Source organism: Quercus suber, unplaced genomic scaffold (genome assembly GCF_002906115.3).
Source record: "Quercus suber isolate HL8 unplaced genomic scaffold, Cork oak 2.0 scaffold_187, whole genome shotgun sequence".
Classification (NCBI taxonomy): Eukaryota; Viridiplantae; Streptophyta; class Magnoliopsida; order Fagales; family Fagaceae; genus Quercus; species Quercus suber.
Window position 1 is genome coordinate 912,490 of NW_027069645.1, and position 23,098 is coordinate 935,587.

The 23,098-nt window shown below is 34.5% G+C and overlaps 1 protein-coding gene across 2 annotated transcripts; it reads right to left on the reverse strand.

Moving 5' to 3' along the window:
- Positions 1–781: 781 nt before the first annotated feature.
- LOC112018037 (uncharacterized) lies at positions 782–22,442 on the reverse strand. Of its 2 annotated transcripts, none has more exons than XM_065778620.1 (11): positions 22,239–22,442; positions 21,962–22,027; positions 21,789–21,856; positions 20,788–20,818; positions 20,599–20,668; positions 6,681–6,738; positions 6,100–6,228; positions 1,928–2,019; positions 1,464–1,548; positions 1,210–1,288; positions 782–1,070 (listed from the first exon to the last, which is right to left on the reverse strand). In XM_065778620.1, the coding sequence occupies exons 1-11, from the start codon at positions 22,243–22,245 to the stop codon at positions 1,006–1,008; spliced, it is 750 nt and encodes a 249-aa protein (XP_065634692.1). In that variant the 5' UTR covers positions 22,246–22,442; the 3' UTR covers positions 782–1,005. The 2 variants fall into 2 exon arrangements, with proteins under 2 accessions (XP_065634692.1, XP_023906315.1); XM_024050547.2 differs by lacking the exons at positions 782–1,070; positions 1,210–1,288; positions 1,464–1,548; ... (1 more) ...; positions 6,100–6,228; positions 6,681–6,738 and adding exons at positions 13,126–13,635; positions 13,775–13,853; positions 14,029–14,113; ... (1 more) ...; positions 18,656–18,784; positions 19,233–19,290 and having other exon boundaries at positions 22,239–22,440.
- Positions 22,443–23,098: the final 656 nt, after the last annotated feature.

Genomic DNA, 23,098 nt, shown 5'->3' on the forward strand with positions numbered 1-23,098 from the left:
ACCATTCATTGAAGCTATTGATCAGGACAAAAACTTTCAAGCTAATAATAATAATAACAACTTGACTAAATTATATTCTTGGCTTTTTGAGTTCGGGATTATTTTCATTTTGACCCTTTACATTTCAAATTTTTGCTCTTCATGTCTGATTCCATTTTCAGATTAACCCCTTACAATTCAAATTTTCATTTTAACCATTTATATTTGATTCAATTTTTTGTTTGGCCTTTTTCGTTTCATAATTTTCATTCTGACAATTTATTTTAGTCTTTCATGAGAATGAAAATTTTCAAACATCAAAGGCCAAACAGAAAATTAAATCAAAACATTAAGAGTCAAAATAAAATTTTCAAAACATAGAGGGCTAAATGAAATTTTAAAACCTAAAGGGACTAAATGAGAATAACTTCAAACTTTAAAGGCCAAAGGTATACTTTAATCTAATAACTTTTATTAATAGGAAAGAAGAAATACATTAAATACGAATTACAGTCAAAGAGAGCCAATAAAATCTACAAACTAATTTGGATAATTCCCAAGTGCAAGACCAATAAGACCATGATCACAAAAATAAGAAATTTCATCTCAACAATTGAAATTTCCATTCCATTAAAAGTAAGATTATTCCTCTCTCTCCACGACACCTTAAGCTTAAGGGGGCTAATGAAAGAATGATCTCATTTTTAGATGCTTAAGGATTGTTGATTACCAATAACCTAACTCACTTTTCTCTCCTAAAAGCACAGTATAGTTCAAATAAACATAGTGCACGATAGCGTGCTTATGTCCAAAATCTATCATGGCCATCTGGGGCTTCATTAATGGAGTACAATGTTTTAAAATTACAATAATACCTCATCCTCACTACTTTACTAAATGGCATCACAATTACTAGAACTAAATTTCCTGGCAAGACAAACAAGCCAAAAATACGTATGACAAAAAATGATACAAATTGATCCATGCCGAAGAGTTCTCTGTATGCATTGTTTAGATAGCACTCATCTATGAATGAGAGGGTGACTCAGATTTCTCTGCCAGATAGTGCTCAAGCATATCTTCTTCATCATCTGCCGAACAAAAGAGAGAAAATGGATTCTTTGTCAGACTTAGCGTACAAGGCTTATCAAACTCACACATATTTGCAAAAGAAAAATCTGGCCATGGTCATCAAATCATCAACACATGAATATGGAGAGGGAGAATCACCTTCGAAATCATCATCATCAAAGTCAATATCTTCCTCATCTTCCACATCAGATCCTTCAGCAACCGCAACTGGACCTCTCTGTGAAAGAGAAAAAGGTCACTTTAATTATTCATTATTTATAAATTAAGCCAAGTTTTTAGAGGCAGTCTCCATGAGCTTTTCTTCTGCAATGCTATTGACTCCTGGGCATGGAGAATATTACGTTAAGGTATCCATAGATAAGAGGGGTTTATAGTCAAGTTAGGTAACATACCGCAGAACCTCTTCCACTTTCAAACCACTGTCTTCCTGAGAGCCTCTTTTCCTTAGGTGCAGTAAGTGCAGACTCGGGCATTAACCTGAAAATTTGTGCACATTTGTTGTCATAAAATTAAATATAATAACTACAGCACCGATGTTTTTGAACTTGATGGGCAATGATACAAGAATTGGACATCAAATGAGAGGTTGAACTCATGCTATACATAATAACTAGGGTAATACTAGGAAAGGATATCAAAAGCAAGGTTGAAATTTCCAAGAACACAGATTCTTGAGTTTGTACGTTTATCCTTCCCACATCTATAAATGTCATTTATCTATTACACACAGCCACAAAGGACATTTATTTAGGGAACGCATAAAATGAAATATGCCTCTCATAAATGAAAACACCTGAGGTAGGAAAACGAATCCATGGTCCAAAAAAGAAAATGAAAATCTACCAAGAGGACTTACTTGGCTCGTTCTAGTGCCAACTCTGCTTCAAACCTTTCTCTCCATGCCAGAAAAGTTTCAACGGTAACTGGTTCTCCATGCGGAATAATAACCTGAAAAGGAGAGGGAAAGGGAGTGCAGGGGAAATTGGGGGCAGGGGGGAAGACAACAAAAGTTAGAAGCAGCTCCAAGAACAAAATTTAAGGCAAGCATACCCAACACAAACAACCAATGCAAAGGTCTGAATAAATGCCTGGTTGGTAATGAAGTATTGACAGACCATTGACAGCTATGATAAACTTAATGCCAAAAGAAAAAATGTAACATACAGAAAGGAAAAATATGACTTTCTTTCTTGATTACGCGTTGGTATACAAGCTTCATCTTAATGAATGGTGCAAGTATCAATCAGCCGGAATAAGGAGCAATATCAAGAAGGATAATTCTTTTACAATATCAATAGCAGACAACCCAAAGTCACTACAAGATCATTATGGCAAAGAGAGCTTCATTCCAAATAAAGCTTTTATCATGCTTTCCAAGCAACCTTTTCCAACTGAATTACAAAATGACCACGTTCTTAGGCATCACTTCCAATGCAATAAAATAAAAAGAACCACAACTCCCTTGCAATAGAGCAATGGACAGATGATCAACAGATTTAAAACTACATTTAAATGTTCAACACCAACTCACTAGGATAACATTGCTATCCATCTTTTTTTTGGGAGAGAGGGGATCACCCCAATGAAAATTTTGGAGAGGCCGCGGAAGATTAAGGTAAGAAAGATCACAATTAAATGAAAATAGGCAAAGCCCATATACATAGGATGTGTACAATAGGTACAGCAACATCAAGCAGTGAAGTACAACTATCAAGCATCTCAAACAAAAAACAAATGACAACAAACCCAAAGCATTTATCCATTCAAACAAAATATTGAGGAATAAAAGCTTCAGATCAGAGACAGAATTTTCATATCCCTCAATAGTCCAGGACTCTTAGCTGTCTGCTCTCACCAATGCTCCAAATGATACAATGGCGGATTATTCTCCAAATTGCCACACTATGCCTCCTACCAAACTTGCTTGCCAGCTTGCTAAAAGTTCCACAACACCCTTAGGCATAACTTATTCAAAACTAAAAACAGATAATACCATGTTCCAAAGTCCCCAAGAAACATTTATGTTGTATTTGGACGTTGGAGAACTACATTCTTTGTTTTAATAATATTGTTTAATAATATTGTAACTTATCAAAAAAAAAAAAGTCCCCAAGAAACTGAGCAATGGAGGAGAAGGTGATCAGTAATCTCCCCATCCCCCTTACACGTACAAAACCAGTCTAATGATTATTTGATGCTTCCCAAGGTTATCAACAGTAACAATTCTCCCCAAAGCTGCTATCCCAAATGAAGAAACAGACCGTAGAAGAAACTTTAGGCTTCCACATGCAACACCAAGGAAAAGACAAATGGGGTGTAGAATGTAACATCTTATAATAGGATTTAACCTCAAAGACATTCAGTGGAGAAGGATTCCAACATAGAGTATCCAACTCAACCTGCCTTATCAACCCTAAATAAAGCAAATCCATGAAAGAGGCAACAAACTCAGTTCCCAGACAAGAACCAGTCTAACAAAGCTTTTTTTTTTTTTTTTTGTAAGTAACGAAAAATTTTATTAGAACCAGTATAACAAAGCCTATATCCTAGTGGTAGTTGTCACCAACATTAGTCAAATGATCTGTCAGCACAGCATCCTGTTCTCTCGTGATATTGAATAGTTCCAGAAATTTATCTCGTAAAGGTGGTCTGTAACACCAAGGGTCATGTTAAAACTTAATATAAGAGCCATTGCCTACCTTGAAACAGGCGAAATGGTGGAAACCCTCCCACCCCTTTAATAAATTCCAAAGGCTAACCCCATCCAGACCTTTGTGTTGCACCACCCTCCTCTAGAGAGCCCCTTTGTCAGTTGCATGCCTCTAGATCTACTTCCCCAACGCCTGAATGAACAAGACTAAATTTCTAATATCCAAACCGCCATTTTGAAGGGGCTCGCACACATAGCTCCAACTAACTAAATGGTACTTGAACTCATCAGTAATTCTACTCCATAAAAAATCCCACGGTAGCTTCTCTATATGACAATCAACCCCCATGGGAATGGGAAATAGGGATAAATATGTTAGGAGGTTAGATAAAGGGCTCTTTATTAGTGTCACTCGGCCTCCCATGGAGAGAGACATTCTTTTTCAGCCATTGTTCCATTTTCTCAAGCAGTGAATTCCACACAGCCTTCTCTTTGAAGGTGGATAATGCAGGTAGACCCAAATATGTCATCGGAAGTTTAGAAACTTATAACCCAAAATTCTTTTTGGCCTCCACCAAATTCTTTTTGGGCTTCCAAACAACTTTATGGTGTCTTCGACTTGAATTATAGAAATTCATTTAGTTGCCTTATCAATGGTTCTTGCTGACTTGCTGCAAAAGACCAAGCCCTCTAGCCTAGATGTCTCCTCTTGTTTCTAAGAAAGTAAAATGAGACTCCAAGGCTTTAACTTTTCACTGATGCACAATTTATTTGTGTTGCCAATTGACATCTCAACATCCTCATTAAATTTATGGTAGTCTTATTGTCATGTTTCTTATGTAGTCCTTTGATTCTGTCAAGCAACTAAACCATTTTGGCCAATTTTCTAAAATATTCTTTTTCAATACACACACACATGCATGCATATTACATATAGACACACTGTTGTACTAAAACCTATGCATATTGCCGAAACGGCTTTGCCACCCACCCTATTATTCTCTCTTTTTAATGTATTTGATGGAGTAGTTTCTTTTTAATACAAATTTTTCTTACCTATAAAAAAAAAAAAGTATTTGTTCTGCCAACAGGATTCTTTGATCCTAGTATAGCCCTAATTTATTCATGATAACACCTCATCTTCAGCATAAGCCATTTCATTTCCCACTTTTAAACATATTTTTCTAACCCTGTCACTAGATAACTTGGAATGGGCTTCACCACACCATTTTTTGCATCTGCCAGCACCTACCTTATTAAAAAATCACGACATGTGTGCCACCTGAATGTCTAAACTTAAAAGTCATAATATGTCTTTTTTTTTAATAAGTAATGAGAATCATATTAATCATGAAGAAAAAGCAAAAACAGCAAATACAAGGTGTTTATGATGGTGAACACAAGAAACAACAACAAAAAACAACAAAGATATGAAAAGCAACTTAAGGAGCAATTCTAAGGGAAGTAAGAAACTCCAGAGTAGAAAAAAAGGCATAATATGTCTTAAAAGAATGAAAAATTCAACAAGTAACATCAGCAACCATCTTGATTACAAACAGATAATAATTCTTCTTTTTTAATAGTTATAACAAATATATGAATTTACAATTTTTTTTTTAAATAGTAGAAAAAAATTATTTAAAAAAAGGCCACTTCATGTCTAAATGACACGAAGAAGCCTAAATAATTACAATAGAAAGAAATATATAATATAATAATGACTCTATGAATAACATAATGGGTTTATTATTTGTAAAGCCCCACGCTTGAGACCACTTATATAAGGAGCTAATAAAGGTTGCTAACAACTGACCCCTCGTACTTTCCACATCTTCAAAAGTGTGCCAATTGCATTCTCTCCATATTGTCCACATCAAATTTATGATTTATAAATACAATATAACATTTCACAGTCAATGGGTTTGCAAGCTCTAGAGATCTGACAGGCATGTTGATAGAGATTAGTTGTGACAAATTTTTTATAATTTTATTGTTTCCTTTTCCTGGATGAACTATGATTTTTTGTTAATAATTAACAATACTTATTGATGTAAAAAGAATCCAAGTACACAGAAAGCATACAATGGGTACAAGAAAATCAACCTCTCAAAGTAAAAATATTAATCATGTTAGGTAATGAACTCAAGTAGTGAAGATAGGATTTTATGTTGTTGCATCACATATTAATCATGTGACAGATTCTGCTTCTACATGCCTATGCTACATCGCATATTTTGCAAAGAAATGTTCTGAAAGAGAAACTACATTTACATATCAGTATAGCAAACATATATCAAGTTAAACAATAGATATTTACCTATCCAAGAAAAAAAAAACAATAGATATAAGAAAGAATTGAAACTATAGAACATCCATACATCATCTTTTGTCGCCTCTTCTGCTTCAGCATCCTCAGCATTTGTGTCTTCACCATATCGTTCAGAAAGCCACTCTTTAGCTGATGAAACTAGTGTGTAAACCATAGCCATACCAAGATTTTCAGATGCCTGTGGAATGCAATAACAAATCAAGATACGCTATATATTTTTTGTACAACTTCACATCACTTTTTGAGTATTTTAACCATCTTAGAGATTAAACATCATTAGTAGCTTGTTATGAATTTCAGTAATTAAAAAGCCCCGTCAGTCTGTGTAAGAAAAGGGCACCACATCATTTCTTATTTTGCAGCTCTCAGGAGATATTTGACATGCAATCTAAGTTTGTTTAGGTTAATAGAGTGACTGACCGCCCATCAGACCATTTTCATTTTATGACATTTCTTAAACAAAACTGATATTTTCCATCTCAGGTGGCTGTTTTATGTTTTTTTTTTTTTTTTTCCATGTTTGGGGGTGGAGGGAAGGGAAGGGGGTGAATGGAATATTCAACTGCACTCCATTACTAGGAAATCGTACAACATAGAGAATGTAAACGAACTCAATTGCACCAAAATTACCTCTTGTTCAAGATTTTCTTTCAAAATTCTAAGATCTTCTGTATGTATTCCTCGCAAACTGGAAAATGAAAACTAACATCACTAAAGAACATAACACATGGGTTCAGTTTGAAGAACCATATTCATACAGTTACCACTTATTAGTAATCTAGCTGAAAAAGGCAATATTGATAACAGAGTGCTATTCATATAACAAATTTGTCTTCTCTCAAATTTGTAAAAGGGGGATAAGTTCTAAAAGAGACTCCTATCATTTAGATGAGCTCCCAAAAGCCCCAGTTAAAATTTGCACCATTAGCAGATTGAATAATCAGCAAGTACATGCACAAGAAACATTTGGATCCATAACAAGTAAGTAAAGCCAGCATTCAAAAACAACAGTCAAAAAGAATGATTGGTCATATTCAGTAGTTAAAATATTTTTTAGTGGCACATTACATACAAATCCCATGGGTCTTGAACCCACAAATGGAGTTGTTAAAATACAACACCACACATGAACATTTTAACTGACCCCAAGGCCCCAAACTACTTTTTAAGGCTATGAACCAGGACTTTATTGGTCAAGAACTTTGCTCAAGGCTCATTCCTTATTCAGCACATATGATGTTGAAAAGACCCAAAAGCTCATTTTCGTTCTTACATTTTTCCATTAACAATTTCATAGTATAGGATACGCAGTTTTGATATTTCATCTATGCAATGGTGAATTCATATCATCTTTTCATTTATGCAATAAACAGGGGAGAGACAATCAGATATATTGGCAAGATGATATAATTGTAGATTCTGGTTGCATGGAAATGGGCAATCTGGTTAAATCAGCATTCAGATAAATGGCTACTGGCATATAGTTATTTCTTTTTACTAGTGGGGTAATTATAAAAAATGAAATGAAAACAAAGAAGCAACACAGTAGCATAAGTATTGTGAAAATTTATATGTTAAAAATTATAGATACCAAGGTCAATATGAAGGATGGTTTACAACTTATTTACAGAACACAGACATGGCAGTAGGGACAGGCATATAACAGAGTAGAGGTGCAACCATATGATGCCACCTTTTTTTTTTTTTTTTGAGAATCCATATGATGCCACTTTAATTGTGCATTCACCAAATGAAGGTAGTTCTAAGAATGTTGATTTTTTGTGTTGTATGCTTGTATGCAGTAGAGGTGCGGTGCGTTCAATGAGTTCAGAGCAAAGCTAAGCCAATCAAAATTAAGGTCGAAGTCTTTTTTTTTTTTTTTTGATAAGTAATAAGATATATTGATATCAAAAGGGAAACACCCTAGTACACAGGGAGTGAACAAGGAGCCAAACAGATCAAACACAAAAATTGCAAGAATCTAGGAAAACAAAAAGAGAAGGGAAAGATTTGTTTTGCAAAGCAAACAACCAATCCAACAAAGTCCTAAAAATAAGGTCGAAGTTGAAAAGAGAAATTAACAAAACAAAAAAACAAAGTTGNGGGGTGCCACTTTTTTGTCTAAAACTGTATGAATTACAATTGGATATAGTTTTTGGAATTGAAATGTAGTTTCTTGGGTATAGTTTTTAGAATTGTTACAATCTGGGGGAGGGGATAATTGCCCTTTAGACCCCTTTCTTTTGAATTGTGTGTGTGAGATTACAATCTAAGGATACTTCCAACTTTCTTCAATTTAATATTTTTCTATTGCAAACAAATTTCCTTACATGTATTATGTTGCTTATGTTCAACAGGATGATGATGGAGATGAGTTGTCCACTCCAGGTTATTCTTGTTATTTTTCTTTTTTCTTTTTCATAACTGATAAGCATATATTGCTTCTTTTTCCTAAACCCCCCCCCCCCAAAAGAGAGAGAGAGAGAGAGAGAGGGTTAAAAATGTTACAAATAAGTAGTGCATAGGATAACTTCCTAACTCCACACATTAATGAGAGGAAAAAAATTAAGCATACATCACATAAAATGAATTGATTGATCTGTGGGGTTGAACACAAGCATTTACATCCTACATAGAAATTGATTCTTAGGAAAGTTGACACAAAAGCCTCACCCTGCTTTGCATAATGACACGAAATGCTTCAGTGGTGGCTACAAGCACACATGCACGCACCACATCGAAGTGACAAAATATTTGCATTTCAATTTCATGCATTTCTTGTTACTTCCCAAGTCTAAGAATTGTGGTTCAATGACAAACTTCTAGAATTTAATACACCGACTTGCTATTAATGTGGCATGAACACAAACTCGAGTCCAGCTTCACAAGTTAAACAACTTGGACAAACTTTTCCTACCATAACCTAACTAACACGTCCCCCCATTATACAAACCCAAGCCTAAAACCTAGGAAGCACGGACACGGAAGTGGGTACCACATGGCAATACAAGCAATTTCTAAAAAATTATAATATATCATGGCGGTAATAACACAGGTATAACACAGGTACAGCACCCCAAATGAAGTGTTTGTGCCTCCTAGTCTAAAACAATCTGTAACTTTAAAATTTTAAAAATTTATTTTCAAAAAAAGGGATGAGTATGTACCTGGGGGATTACTTTTATTTGGAAGCATCTGTTGGAAGTATTTAAGCCACTCTCACTAGAGTGAATTTCTGCAAAACAAAGCCATATTGCATGTCAAAATAGCAATACTCACAAACAAAAATTATGATTCAAATTCATTGGCAGAAAAAGGGGGCATCACACAAATTACAAACCTTTGAAATCATCCATAAGTATGGCTTCCAAAGCCTCAATTTCCATCTCCTGCTCCTGAGCATAGTCTGTTCACATATTTTACACAAACAAAAATTGTAAATTTAATGTGAACGCAGTTGGGTTATCTACGAAACAAAAAAGTTTGTGGAATTTAGCAGATTTAAGATGTAACAAGAAAACCCAGATCGGAAAAATAAGATTTTGATTGATATTTGAGGAAATAATAGAGTTATCTGACAAAGAAAAATAGTGAAAGTGAGTAAGATTTATGCATACCCGTCATGGCTGTGATAGGCTTTTTGAGTTTTTGAAAGCGGTTTGATTGCTTCTGTTCTGTGATTCTCCGGATGTAGAAATAAAAATATAAAATAAAATCAGAGTGACTCTACAAGCTGAAGAAGACGGCCACCCCAAACTCACTTCGGTTTTACGGTGGGCTTTTTTTGCTGTTTCGCTTCTTGTTGTTCTTCACTTCTTTGGGTCGTTTTGTTTTTGTTTTTGTTTTTTTTTTTTTTTGGAAATTCCGAAATTGTGTATTTTTTAAAAAAATACTAAAACTTTTTCTTTTTCATTTTTAAATAGTTAAAAATCTCTGCTTTTTATCCAAATCTCTCGCTAGTCCCAGTGATGCTAGAATCGCAACTTTTGCCATAATTTTTTCACAATTTATCCATATAATAAGTTGTGAGTGGTAGTTTTGAACTCATATGAACTCACCACTTTTATTTCACTACTCACAACTTATCACCTAAGTAAGTTGTGTCAAAAAATTTAGTTCTAACATTTTCTCTTAATCCCTAGCTAGTACCTAGAGAGGTGCCATCAGACCAATTAAGTGATCGGTCCTTATTTAGTTTAGGTTATAGTGCAAATTACACCTTTTAAATTTGACTGAAATCCCTCCTTGGCCCTCAACCCCTAGTTAGTAGTTAAGGAGGTACCATCAGACCAATTGAGTCATTAGCATTTATTTAGTTTAGGCTAAAGTGTAAACTACGTCTTTTAAGTTTATGGTGGGCCTTTTTGTATTCTGGGTTGGACTATTCCTACCGTACTATGGCCCAATAGTTTTGGGGTAGGAGAGTTGGGACTAGCTTAATTGAAACTTACCTTAAGCCAGCTTATACACAAGTCAGGACCCCTTTGCAAAGATCTTGATCACGTGTCCACGGCAGGATATTTAAGTAAATTGGGGTTTCCAACTTCCAATACCTTGGAATCTAAAGCTTAGGAACTCCTAAAGTTAATTCATAATACATCTCGTACCTCTTTGTGTCTTCTAATTTAAAGGGTTACTTTTTCGAAATGGCAAAGATCAATATACAAGCATTAAAGTGAAGTATTATGAACATGTTTTGGGGGTCTTAGAAAACATTTCAAAGGCTTCGATAGTTGGATTAACCGATTAAGGTTTGCGAAGTTGAGCATATATATATATATAGACACACACACTGATGTCAATGAAGGATGGTTCAAAGGAAGAGATGGATGGGACTAAGTATGTTCAACACTTTAAAATAAATAAATAAATAAATAAATAAAAAGTCCCTTAAACATCCTGAAGCAGCTTCATTCGAACTTATCCATGCATGTCAAATGCACTTGTCACCATAAACCAGGCCCCACTATCTCATGCATAAGCGGACATAACTCATTGTAAATTGGAGTTTAGTTAGTTTGAAGTCCATGGCCTATAAATAGCCACTTTGTAACTATGGAGGCTATATATATATATATATATAATAAGTAGTATATTAAACTAAAAGTTAAAAATACTTGTTATTGAAAGTATAATAAAACACTTACAGCAGATAGTAGTAGTTACAAGATTGCAACAGAATAGGTTAACAGTTACAAAGCTTGAACTAGTCTTAATTACAAGGTTTGTAGGGAAATAGTAGTAGTAGGAACTCTCTTACTCAAAAGAAGGCTGCTAAAAGAAAGAATATTTTTTCCAGAAGAGAATTATGTCCTAAACTTAAGGGACAACCCCCTTTGTATAGGCAAAAATTCGGAGTGAACAATGTCATGAACAGTAATTTGTGAACAGTAAAAGTGAACAATATTTTTTTACTTTTTGACTCCAAAAATCAGCAGCAAATTCTTGTCATTTTCTTCAATCTAAAGTGCAAAGTTTTTGCCAAAAGAGAGTTTGAGAAGACCAAAAGTCTAACAGTAAACTCCTTTTTTCTTTTTTCTAAGAACATAATTATAAGCCTGAGGAATCTCTATATTCCAAATGACTTGTTAGAAGAGCATGGGTAATCATCGTAGCATTTTTTGAATATTGTAGCATATATATATATATATATATAAAACAATTATGTTTACTTTTTACTACTAGTCTACTACTATTATTTTGAAGAAAAAGGATGCCCACAATTTCGGGAACTAAGCCACTAGTATGGCCTCAAAGTCTTCAAATGCAACTCGCATTCATCTTAATCCTTAAACAAGCATTTTAAGCATATTGAACCCAGGATACATGACGAAAATGGGAGGAAAATCAAATAGTCCCAACCATAAAGTGGAGTTCATATTCTTTAGCAATCAAACTTGAAGCTAACTATGCAAATGCTATAGTAATAGCTTACTTGTAATTGATTAAAAACATATATGTAGGATATAGAGAGAAGCTATGAGTCGTTTAATTGATAATCCTAGAATTACTATAGTAGTTTGGAGAAATGGGGTCTAATTAGCTTGAAAAGGAGCTTGAAGGCTTTATTGTGCAAACTTGTCTGGGTAGCAACAATCTATCATATTTACCAGAGAAATGTTAAAATTCATGGAGGCCAAATTCAAAGTGAAGACAGGATGATTCAAATGATCAAATGGGAAGTTAAAACCAAAATCTGTGATAGAGACAGCAACAATAAATCAGAGGTGAATATAGCTTTATGGAAAATGGGAGATCCCTGAAAGTGTACTTCAGCACTTAGCAAGAAAGGCTTCTTTGTTTGGTGTCTATAGTGGTTTGAACTTTGTATAGAGTAGCAGATTGGGATTCCAGTGCAGTAATGTTATTTGGGGTTGTGTTTCTTCTTTGTTTTCAATCATTAAAATAGTTTCATCACCAAAAAGAAAAATTAAGCATGCATGAATATAAACCATTCATTGAAGCTATTAATCAGGACAAAAACTTTCAAGCTAATAATAATAATAACAACTTGACTAAATTATATTCTTGGCTTTTTGAGTTCGGGATTATTTTCATTTTGACCCTTTACATTTCAAATTTTTGCTCTTCATGTCTGATTCCATTTTCAGATTAACCCCTTACAATTCAAATTTTCATTTTAACCATTTATATTTGATTCAATTTTTTGTTTGGCCTTTTTCGTGTCATAATTTTCATTCTGACAATTTATTTTAGTCTTTCATGAGAATGAAAATTTTCAAACATCAAAGGCCAAACAGAAAATTAAATCAAAACATTAAGAGTCAAAATAAAATTTTCAAAACATAAAGGGCTAATATAAAAATGAATCAAACATAAAGGGCTAAATGAAATTTTAAAACCTAAAGGGACTAAATGAGAATAACTTCAAACTTTAAAGGCCAAAAGTATACTTTAATCTAATAACTTTTATTAATAGGAAAGACATTATTTACTATGTGAACACAGTTCTCTTAGAAGAAATACATTAAATACGAATTACAGTCAAAGAGAGCCAATAAAATCTACAAACTAATTTGGATAATTCCCAAGTGCAAGACCAATAAGACCATGATCACAAAAATAAGAAATTTCATCTCAACAATTGAAATTTCCATTCCATTAAAAGTACGATTATTCCTCTCTCTCCACATGACACCTTAAGCTTAAAGGGGCTAATGAAAGAATGATCTCATTTTTAGATACTTAAGGATTGTTGATTACCAATAACCTAACTCACTTTTCTCTCCTAAAAGCACAGTATAGTTCAAATAAACATAGTGCACGATAGCGTGCATATGTCCAAAATCTATCATGGCCATCTGGGGCTTCATTAATGGAGTACAATGTTTTAAAATTACAATAATACCTCATCCTCACTACTTTACTAAATGGCATCACAATTACTAGAACTAAATTTCCTGGCAAGACAAACAAGCCAAAAATACGTACGACAAAAAATGATACAAATTGATCCATGCCGAAGAGTTCTCTGTATGCATTGTTTAGATAGCACTCATCTATGAATGAGAGGGCGACTCAGATTTCTCTGCCAGATAGTGCTCAAGCATATCTTCTTCATCATCTGCCGAACAAAAGAGAGAAAATGGATTCTTTGTCAGACTTAGCGTACAAGGCTTGTCAAACTCACACATATTTGCAAAAGAAAAATCTGGCCATGGTCATCAAATCATCAACACATGAATATGGAGAGGGAGAATCACCTTCGAAATCATCATCATCAAAGTCAATATCTTCCTCATCTTCCACATCAGATCCTTCAGCAACCGCAACTGGACCTCTCTGTGAAAGAGAAAAAGGTCACTTTAATTATTCATTATTTATAAATTAAGCCAAGTTTTTAGAGGCAGTCTCCATGAGCTTTTCTTCTGCAATGCTATTGACTCCTGAGCATGGAGAATATTACGTTAAGGTATCCATAGATAAGAGGGGTTTATAGTCAAGTTAGGTAACATACCGCAGAACCTCTTCCACTTTCAAACCACTGTCTTCCTGAGAGCCTCTTTTCCTTAGGTGCAGTAAGTGCAGACTCGGGCATTAACCTGAAAATTTGTGCAATTTTGTTGTCATAAAATTAAAAATAATAACTACAGCACCGATGTTTTTGAACTTGATGGGCAATGATACAAGAATTGGACATCAAATGAGAGGTTGAACTCATGCTATACATAATAACTAGGGTAATACTAGAAAAGGATATCAATAGCAAGGTTGAAATTTCCAAGAACACAGATTCTTGAGTTTGTACGTTTATCCTTCCCACATCTATAAATGTCATTTATCTATTACGCACAGCCACAAAGGACATTTATTTAGGGAACGCATAAAATGAAATATGCCTCTCATAAATGAAAACACCTGAGGTAGGAAAACAATCCATGGTCCAAAAAAGAAAATGAAAATCTCCCAAGAGGACTTACTTGGCTCGTTCTAGTGCCAACTCTGCTTCAAACCTTTCTCTCCATGCCACAAAAGTTTCAACGGTAACTGGTTCTCCATGTGGAATAATAACCTGAAAAGGAGAGGGAAAGGGAGTGCAGGGGAAATTGGGGGCAGGGGGGAAGACAACAAAAGTTAGAAGCAGCTCCAATAACAAAATTTAAGGCAAGCATACCCAACACAAACAACCAATGCAAAGGTCTGAATAAATGCCTGGTTGGTAATGAAGTATTGACAGACCATTGACAGCTATGATAAACTTAATGCCAAAAGAAAAAATGTAACATACAGAAAGGAAAAATATGACTTTCTTTCTTGATTACGCGTTAGTATACAAGCTTCATCTTAATGAATGGTGCAAGTATCACTCAGCCGGAATAAGGAGCAATATCAAGAAGGATAATTCTTTTACAATATCAATAGCAGACAACCCAAAGTCACTACAAGTTCATTATGGCAAAGAGAGCTTCATTCCAAATAAAGCTTTTATCATGCTTTCCAAGCAACCTTTTCCAACTGAATTACAAAATGACCACCTTCTTAGGCATCACTTCCAATGCAATAAAATAAAAAGAACCACAACTCCCTTGCAATAGAGCAATGGACAGATGATCAACAGATTTAAAACTACATTTAAATGTTCAACACCAACTCACTAGGATAACATTGCTATCCATCTTTTTTTTGGGAGTAAGGAGATCACCCTAATTAAAATTTTGGAGAGGCCGCAAAAGATTAAGGTAAGAAAGATCACAATTAAATGAAAATAGGCAAAGCCCATGTACATAGGATGTGTACAATAGGTACAGCAACATCAAGCAGTGAAGTACAACTATCAAGCATCTCAAACAAAAAACAAATGACAACAAACTCAAAGCATTTATCCATTCAAACAAAATATTGAGGAATAAAAGCTTCAGATCAGAGAGAATATTCATATCCCTCAATAGTCCAGGACTCTTAGCTGTCTGCTCTCACCAATGCTCCAAATGATACAATGGTGGATTATTCTCCAAATTGCCACACTATGCCTCCTACCAAACTTGCTTGCCGGCTTGCTAAAAGTTCCACAACACCCTTAGGCATAACTTATTCAAAACTAAAAACAGATAATACCATGTTCCAAAGTCCCCAAGAAACATTTATGTTGTATTTGGACGTTGGAGAACTACATTCTTTGTTTTAATAATATTGTTTAATAATATTGTAACTTATCAAAAAAAAAAAAAAGTCCCCAAGAAACTGAGCAATGGAGGAGAAGGTGATCAGTAATCTCCCCATCCCCCTTACACGTACAAAACCAGTCTAATGATTATTTGATGCTTCCCAAGGTTATCAACAGTAACAATTCTCCCCAAAGCTGCTATCCCAAATGAAGAAACAGACCTTAGAAGAAACTTTAGGCTTCCACATGCAACACCAAGGAAAAGACAAATGGGGTGTAGAATGTAACATCTTATAATAGGATTTAACCTCAAAGACATTCAGTGGAGAAGGATTCCAACAGAGAGTATCCAACTCAACCTGCCTTATCAACCCTAAATAAAGCAAATCCATGAAAGAGGCAACAAACTCAGTTCCCAGACATGAACCAGTCTAACAAAGCTTTTTTTTTTTGTAACGAAAAATTTTATTAGAACCAGTATAACAAAGCCTATATCCTAGTGGTAGTTGTCACCAACATTAGTCAAATGATCTGTCAGCAAAGCATCCTGTTCTCTCGTGATATTGAATAGTTCCAGAAATCTATCTCGTAAAGGTGGTCTGTAACACCAAGAGTCATGTTAAAACTTAATAGAAGAGCCATTGCCTACCTTGAAACAGGCGAAATGGTGGAAACCCTCCCACCCCTTTAATAAATTCCAAAGGCTAACCCCATACAGACCTTTGTGTTGCACCACCCTCCTCTAGAGAGCCCCTTTGTCAGTTGCATACCTCCAGATCCACTTCCCCAACAACGCCTGAATGAACAAGACTAAATTTCTAATACCCAACCCGCCATTTTGAAGGGGCTCGCACACACAGCTCCAACTAACTAAATGGTACTTGAACTCATCAGTAATTCTACTCCATAAAAAATCCCACAGTAACTTCTCTATATGACAATCAACCCCCATGGGAATGGGAAATAGGGATAAATATGTTAGGAGGTTAGATAAAGTGCTCTTTATTAGTGTCACTCGGCCTCCCATGGAGAGAGACATTCTTTTCCAGCCATTGTTCCATTTTCTCAAGCAGTGAATTCCACACAGCCTTCTCTTTGAAGGTGGATAATGCAGGTAGACCCAAATATGTCATCAGAAGTTCAGAAACTTATAACCCAAAATTCTTTTTGGCCTCCACCAAATTCTTTTTGGGCTTCCAAACAACTTTATGGTGTCTTCGACTTGAATTATAGAAATTCATTTAGTTGCCTTATCAATGGTTCTTGCTGACTTGCTGCAAAAGACCAAGCCCTCTAGCCGAGATGTCTCCTCTTGTTTCTAAGAAAGTAAAATGAGACTCCAAGGCTTTAACTTTTCACTGATGCACAATTTATTTGTGTTGCCAATTGACATCTCAACATCCTCATTAAATTTATGGCAGTCTTATTGTCATGTTTCTTATGTAGTCCTTTGATTCTGTCAAGCAACTAAACCATTTTGCCCAATTTTCTAAAATATTCTTTTTCAATACACACACACATGCATGCATATTACATATAGACACACTGTTGTACTAAAACCTATGCATATTACCATAACGGCTTTGCCACCCACCCTATTATTCTCTCTTTTTAATGTATTTGATGGAGTAGTTTCTTTTTAATACAAATTTTTCTTACCTATAAAAAAAAAGTATTTGTTCTGCCAACAGGATTCTTTGATCCTAGTATAGCCCTAATTTATTCATGATAACACCTCATCTTCAGCATAAGCCATTTCATTTCCCACTTTTAAACATATTTTTCTAACCCTGTCACTAGATAACTTGGAATGGGCTTCACCACACCATTTTTTGCATCTGCCAGCACCTACCTTATTAAAAAATCACGACATGTGTGCCACCTGAATGTCTAAACTTAAAAGTCATAATATGTCTTTTTTTTTTATATATAAGTAATGAGAATCATATTAATCATGAAGAAAAAGAAAAAACAGCAAATACAAGGTGTGCATGATGGTGAACACAAGAAACAACAACAAAAAACAACAAAGATATGAAAAGCAACTTAAGGAGCAATTCTAAGGGAAGTAAGAAACTCCAGAGTAGAAAAAAAGGCATAATATGTCTTAAAAGAATGAAAAATTCAACAAGTAACATCAGCAACCATCTTGATTACAAACAGATAATAATTCTTCTTTTTTAATAGTTATAACAAATATATGAATTCACAATTTCTTTTTTAAATAGAAGAAAAAAATTATTTAAAAAAAGGCCACTTCATGTCTAAATGACACGAAGAAGCCTAAATAATTACAATAGAAAGAAATATATAATATAATAATGACTCTATGAATAACATAATGGGTTCATTATTTGTAAAGCCCCACGCTTGAGACCACTTATATAAGGAGCTAATAAAGGTTGCTAACAACTGACCCCTCGTACTTTCCACATCTTCAAAAGTGTGCCAATTGCATTCTCTCCATATTGTCCACATCAAATTTATGATTTATAAATACAATATAACATTTCACAGTCAATGGGTTTGCAAGCTCTAGAGATCTGACAGGCATGTTGATAGAGATTAGTTGTGACAAATTTTTTATAATTTTATTGTTTCCTTTTCCTGGATGAACTACGATTTTTTTGTTAATAATTAACAATACTTATTGATGTAAAAAGAATCCAAGTACACAGAAAGCATACAATGGGTACAAGAAAATCAACCTCTCAAAGTAAAATATTAATCATGTTAGGTAATGAACTCAAGTAGTGAAGATAGGATTTTATGTTGTTGCATCACATATTAATCATGTGACTGATTCTGCTTCTACATGCCTATGCTACATCACATATTTTGCAAAGAAATGTTTTGAAAGAGAAACTACATTTACATATCAGTATAGCAAACATTTATCAAGTTAAACAATAGATATTTACCTATCCAAGAAAAAAAAAAATAGATATAAGAAAGATTTGAAACTATAGAACATCCATACATCATCTTTTGTCGCCTCTTCTGCTTCAGCATCCTCAGCATTTGTGTCTTCACCATATCGTTCAGAAAGCCACTCTTTAGCTGATGAAACTAGTGTGTAAACCATAGCCATACCAAGATTTTCAGATGCCTGTGGAATGCAATAACAAATCAAGATATGCTATATATTTTTTGTACAACTTCACATCACTTTTTGAGTATTTTAACCATCTTAGAGATTAAACATCATTAGTAGCTTGTTATAAATTTCAGTAATTAAAAAGCCCCGTCAGTCTGTGTAAGAAAAGGGCACCACATCATTTCTTATTTTGCAGCTCTCAGGAGATATTTGACATGCAATCTAAGTTTGTTTAGGTTAACAGAGTGACTGACTGCCCATCAGACCATTTTCATTTTATGACATTTCTTAAACAAAACTGATATTTTCCATCTCAGGTGGCTGTTTTATGTTTTTTTTTTTTGCCATGTTTGGGGGTGGAGGGAAGGGAAGGGGGTGAATGGAATATTCAACTGCACTCCATTACTAGGAAATTGTACAACATAATGAATGTAAACGAACTCAGTTGCACCAAAATTACCTCTTGTTCAAGATTTTCTTTCAAAATTCTAAGATCTTCAGTATGTATTCCTCGCAAACTGGAAAATGAAAACTACCATCACTAAAGAACATAACACATGGGTTCAGTTTGAAGAACCATATTCATACAGTTACCACTTATTAGTAATCTAGCTGAAAAATGCAATATTGATAACAGAGTGCTATTTATATAACAAATTTGTCTCGTCTCAAATTTGTAAAAGGGGGATAAGTTCTAAAAGAGACTCCTATCATTAAGATGAGCTCCCAAAAGCCCCAGTTAAAATTTGCACCATTAGCAGATTGAATAATCAGCAAGTACATGCACAAGAAACATTTGGGTCCATAACAAGTAAAGCCAGCATTCAAAAACAACAGTCAAAAAGAATGATTGGTCATATTCAGTAGTTAAAATATTTTTTAGTGGCACATTACATACAAATCCCATGGGTCTTGAACCCACAAATGGAGTTGTTAAAATACAACACCACACATGAACATTTTAACTGACCCCAAGGCCCCAAACTACTTTTTAAGGCTATGAACCAGGACTTTGTTGGTCAAGAACTTTGCTGAAGGCTCATTCCTTATTCAGCACATATGATGTTGAAAAGACCCAAAAGCTCATTTTCGTTCTTACATTTTTCCATTAACAATTTCATAGTATAGGATACGCAGTTTTGATATTTCATCTATGCAATGGTGAATTCATATCATCTTTTCATTTATGCAATAAACAGGGGAGAGACTATCAGATATATTGGCAAGATGATATAATTGTAGATTCTGGTTGCATGGAAATGGGCAATCTGGTTAATCAGCATTCAGATAAATGGCTACTGGCATATAGTTATTTCTTTTTACTAGTGGGATAATTATAAAAAATGAAATGAAAACAAAGAAGCAACACAGTAGCATAAGTATTGTGAAAATTTATATGTTAAAGATTATAGATACCAAGGTCAATATGAAGGATGGTTTACAACTTATTTACAAGACACAGACATGGCAGTAGGGACAGGCATATAACAGAGTAGAGGTGCAACCATATGATGCCATTTTTTTATTTTTTTGAGAATCCATATGATGCCACTTTAATTGTGCATTCACCAAATGAAGGTAGTTCTAAGAATGTTGATTTTTTGTGTTGTATGCTTGTATGCAGTGGAGGTGCATTCAATGAGTTCAGAGCAAAGCTAAGCCAATCAAAATTAAGGTCAAAGTTGAAAAGAGAAATTAACAAAACAAAAAAACAAAGTTGAAAAATTGAGTTATAGTTATTATAGAATAACTGCTAAAGCTTATAAAAGTGGAGAATGGTAGACTGCTTGTCAGTGCAGCAATATCCGCATGAAGAATATACCAACCTCTTTACATTTAAAAGCGGAGGTTCATCTGGATACTTCTCTGTGTGTGAGAAAATCAAAGCTAGCTCAACTGCAACAGAAGTTTCAGAAAAAGTTCCCAAAGTGTATTTTTGTGGGTGTATTAGGAAAAAGAAGCAATATATGCTTATCAGTTATGAAAAAGAAAAAAAGAAAAATAACAAGAATAACCTGGAGTGGACAACTCATCTCCATCATCATCCTGTTGAACATAAGCAACATAATACATGTAAGGAAATTTGTTTGCAAAAGAAAAAATATTAAATTGAAGAAAGTTGGAAGTATCCTTAGATTGTAATCTCACACACACAATTCAAAAGAAAGGGGGTCTAAAGGGCAATTATCCCCCTCCCCCAGATTGTAACAATTCTGAAAACTATACCCAAGAAACCACATTTCAATTCCGAAAACTATATCCAATTGTAATTCATATAGTTTTAGACAAAAAAGTGGCACCCCCCCCCCTAGAGAGAGAGAGAGAGAGAGAGAGAGAGAGAGGGTTAAAAATGTTACAAATAAGTAGTGCATAGGATAACTTCCTAACTCCACACATTAAGGAGAGGAAAAAAATTAAGCATACATCACATAAAATGAATTGACTGATCTGTGGGGTTGAACACAAGCATTTACATCCTACATAGAAATTGATTCTTAGGAAAGTTGACACAAAAGCCTCACCCTGCTTTGCATAATGACACGAAATGCTTCAGTGGTGGCTACAAGCACACATGCACGCACCACATGGAAGTGACAAAATATTTGCATTTCAATTTCATGCATTTCTTGTTACTTCCCAAGTCTAAGAATTGTGGTTCAATGACAAACTTCTAGAATTTAATACACCCACTTGCTATTAATGTGGCATGAACACAAACTCGAGTCCAGCTTCACAAGTTAAACAACTTGGACAAAACTTTTCCTACAATAACCTAACTAACACGTCCCCCCATTATACAAACCCAAGCCTAAAACCTAGGAAGCACAGACACGGAAGTGGGTACCACATGGCAATACAAGCAATTTCTAAAAAATTATAATATATCGTGGCGGTAATAACACAGGTATAACACAGGTACAGCACCCAAATGAAGTGTTTGTGCTTCCTAGTCTAAAACAATCTGTAACTTTAAAATTTTAAAAATTTATTTTCAAAAAAAGGGATGAGTATGTACCTGGGGGATTACTTTTATTTGGAAGCATCTGTTGGAAGTATTTAAGCCACTCTCACTAGAGTGAATTTCTGCAAAACAAAGCCATATTGCATGTCAAAATAGCAATAATCACAAACAAAAATTATGATTCAAATTCATTGGCAGAAAAAGGGGGCATCACACAAATTACAAACCTTTGAAATCATCCATAAGTATGGCTTCCAAAGCCTCAATTTCCATCTCCTGCTCCTGAGCATAGTCTGTTCACATATTTTACACAAACAAAAATTGTAAATTTAATGTGAACGCAATTGGGTTATCTACGAAACAAAAAAGTTTATGGAATTTAGCAGATTTAAGATGTAACAAGAAAACCCAGATCGGAAAAATAAGATTTTGATTGATATTTGAGGAAATAATAGAGTTATCTGACAAAGAAAAATAGTGAAAGTGAGTAAGATTTATGCATACCCGTCATGGCTGTGATAGGCTTTTTGAGTTTTTTGAAAGCGGTTTGATTGCTTCTGTTCTGTGATTCTCCGGATGTAGAAATAAAAATATAAAATAAAATCAGAGTGACTCTACAAGCTGAAGAAGACGGCCACCGCAAACTCACTTCGGTTTTACGGTGGGCTTTTTTTGCTGTTTCGCTTCTTGTTGTTCTTCACTTCTTTGGGTCCTTTTGTTTTTGTTTTTGTTTTTGTTTTTTTTTTTTTTTTTTTTTTTTTTTTTTTTTTTTTTNTAAGTAAGTTGTGTCAAAAATTTTAGTTTTAACATTTTCTCTTAATCCCTAGCTAGTACCTAGAGAGGTGCCATCAGACCAATTAAGTGATCGGTCCTTATTTAGTTTAGGTTATAGTGCAAATTACACCTTTTAAATTTGACTGAAATCCCTCCTTGGCCCTCAACCCCTAGTTAGTAGTTAAGGAGGTACCATCAGACCAATTGAGTCATTAGCATTTATTTAGTTTAGGCTAAAGTGTAAATTACGTCTTTTAAGTTTATGGTGGGCCTTTTTGTATTCTGGGCTGGACTATTCATGCCGTACTATGGCCCAATAGTTTTGGGGTAGGAGAGTTAGGACTAGCTTAATTGAAACTCACCTTAAACCAGCTTATACACAAGCCAGGACCCCTTTGCAAAGATCTTGATCACGTGTCCACGGCAGGGGATGCTGTCATAAAAATGTTATGGCAGGAGAGACATAATATAACATGGTAATAAAAAAGAGGTATTCTAACTAAGGTGCTTGCTACCAACCAAAGATAATATTTAAATAACTTTGCAACAAGAAAAACGCAATAATATGAGCATGGCAACAATAATGAAAA

Excerpts from the sequence above, each read along its gene's own strand:
- LOC112018037 (XM_065778620.1), bottom strand. Across the intron at positions 21,857-21,961 it reads ACTTATGGATGATTTCAAAG|AAATTCACTCTAGTGAGAGT; the intron begins GTTTGTAATTTG and ends TTTGTTTTGCAG. Across the intron at positions 1,289-1,463 it reads AAAGTGGAAGAGGTTCTGCG|AGAGGTCCAGTTGCGGTTGC; the intron begins GTATGTTACCTA and ends TCTCTTTCACAG.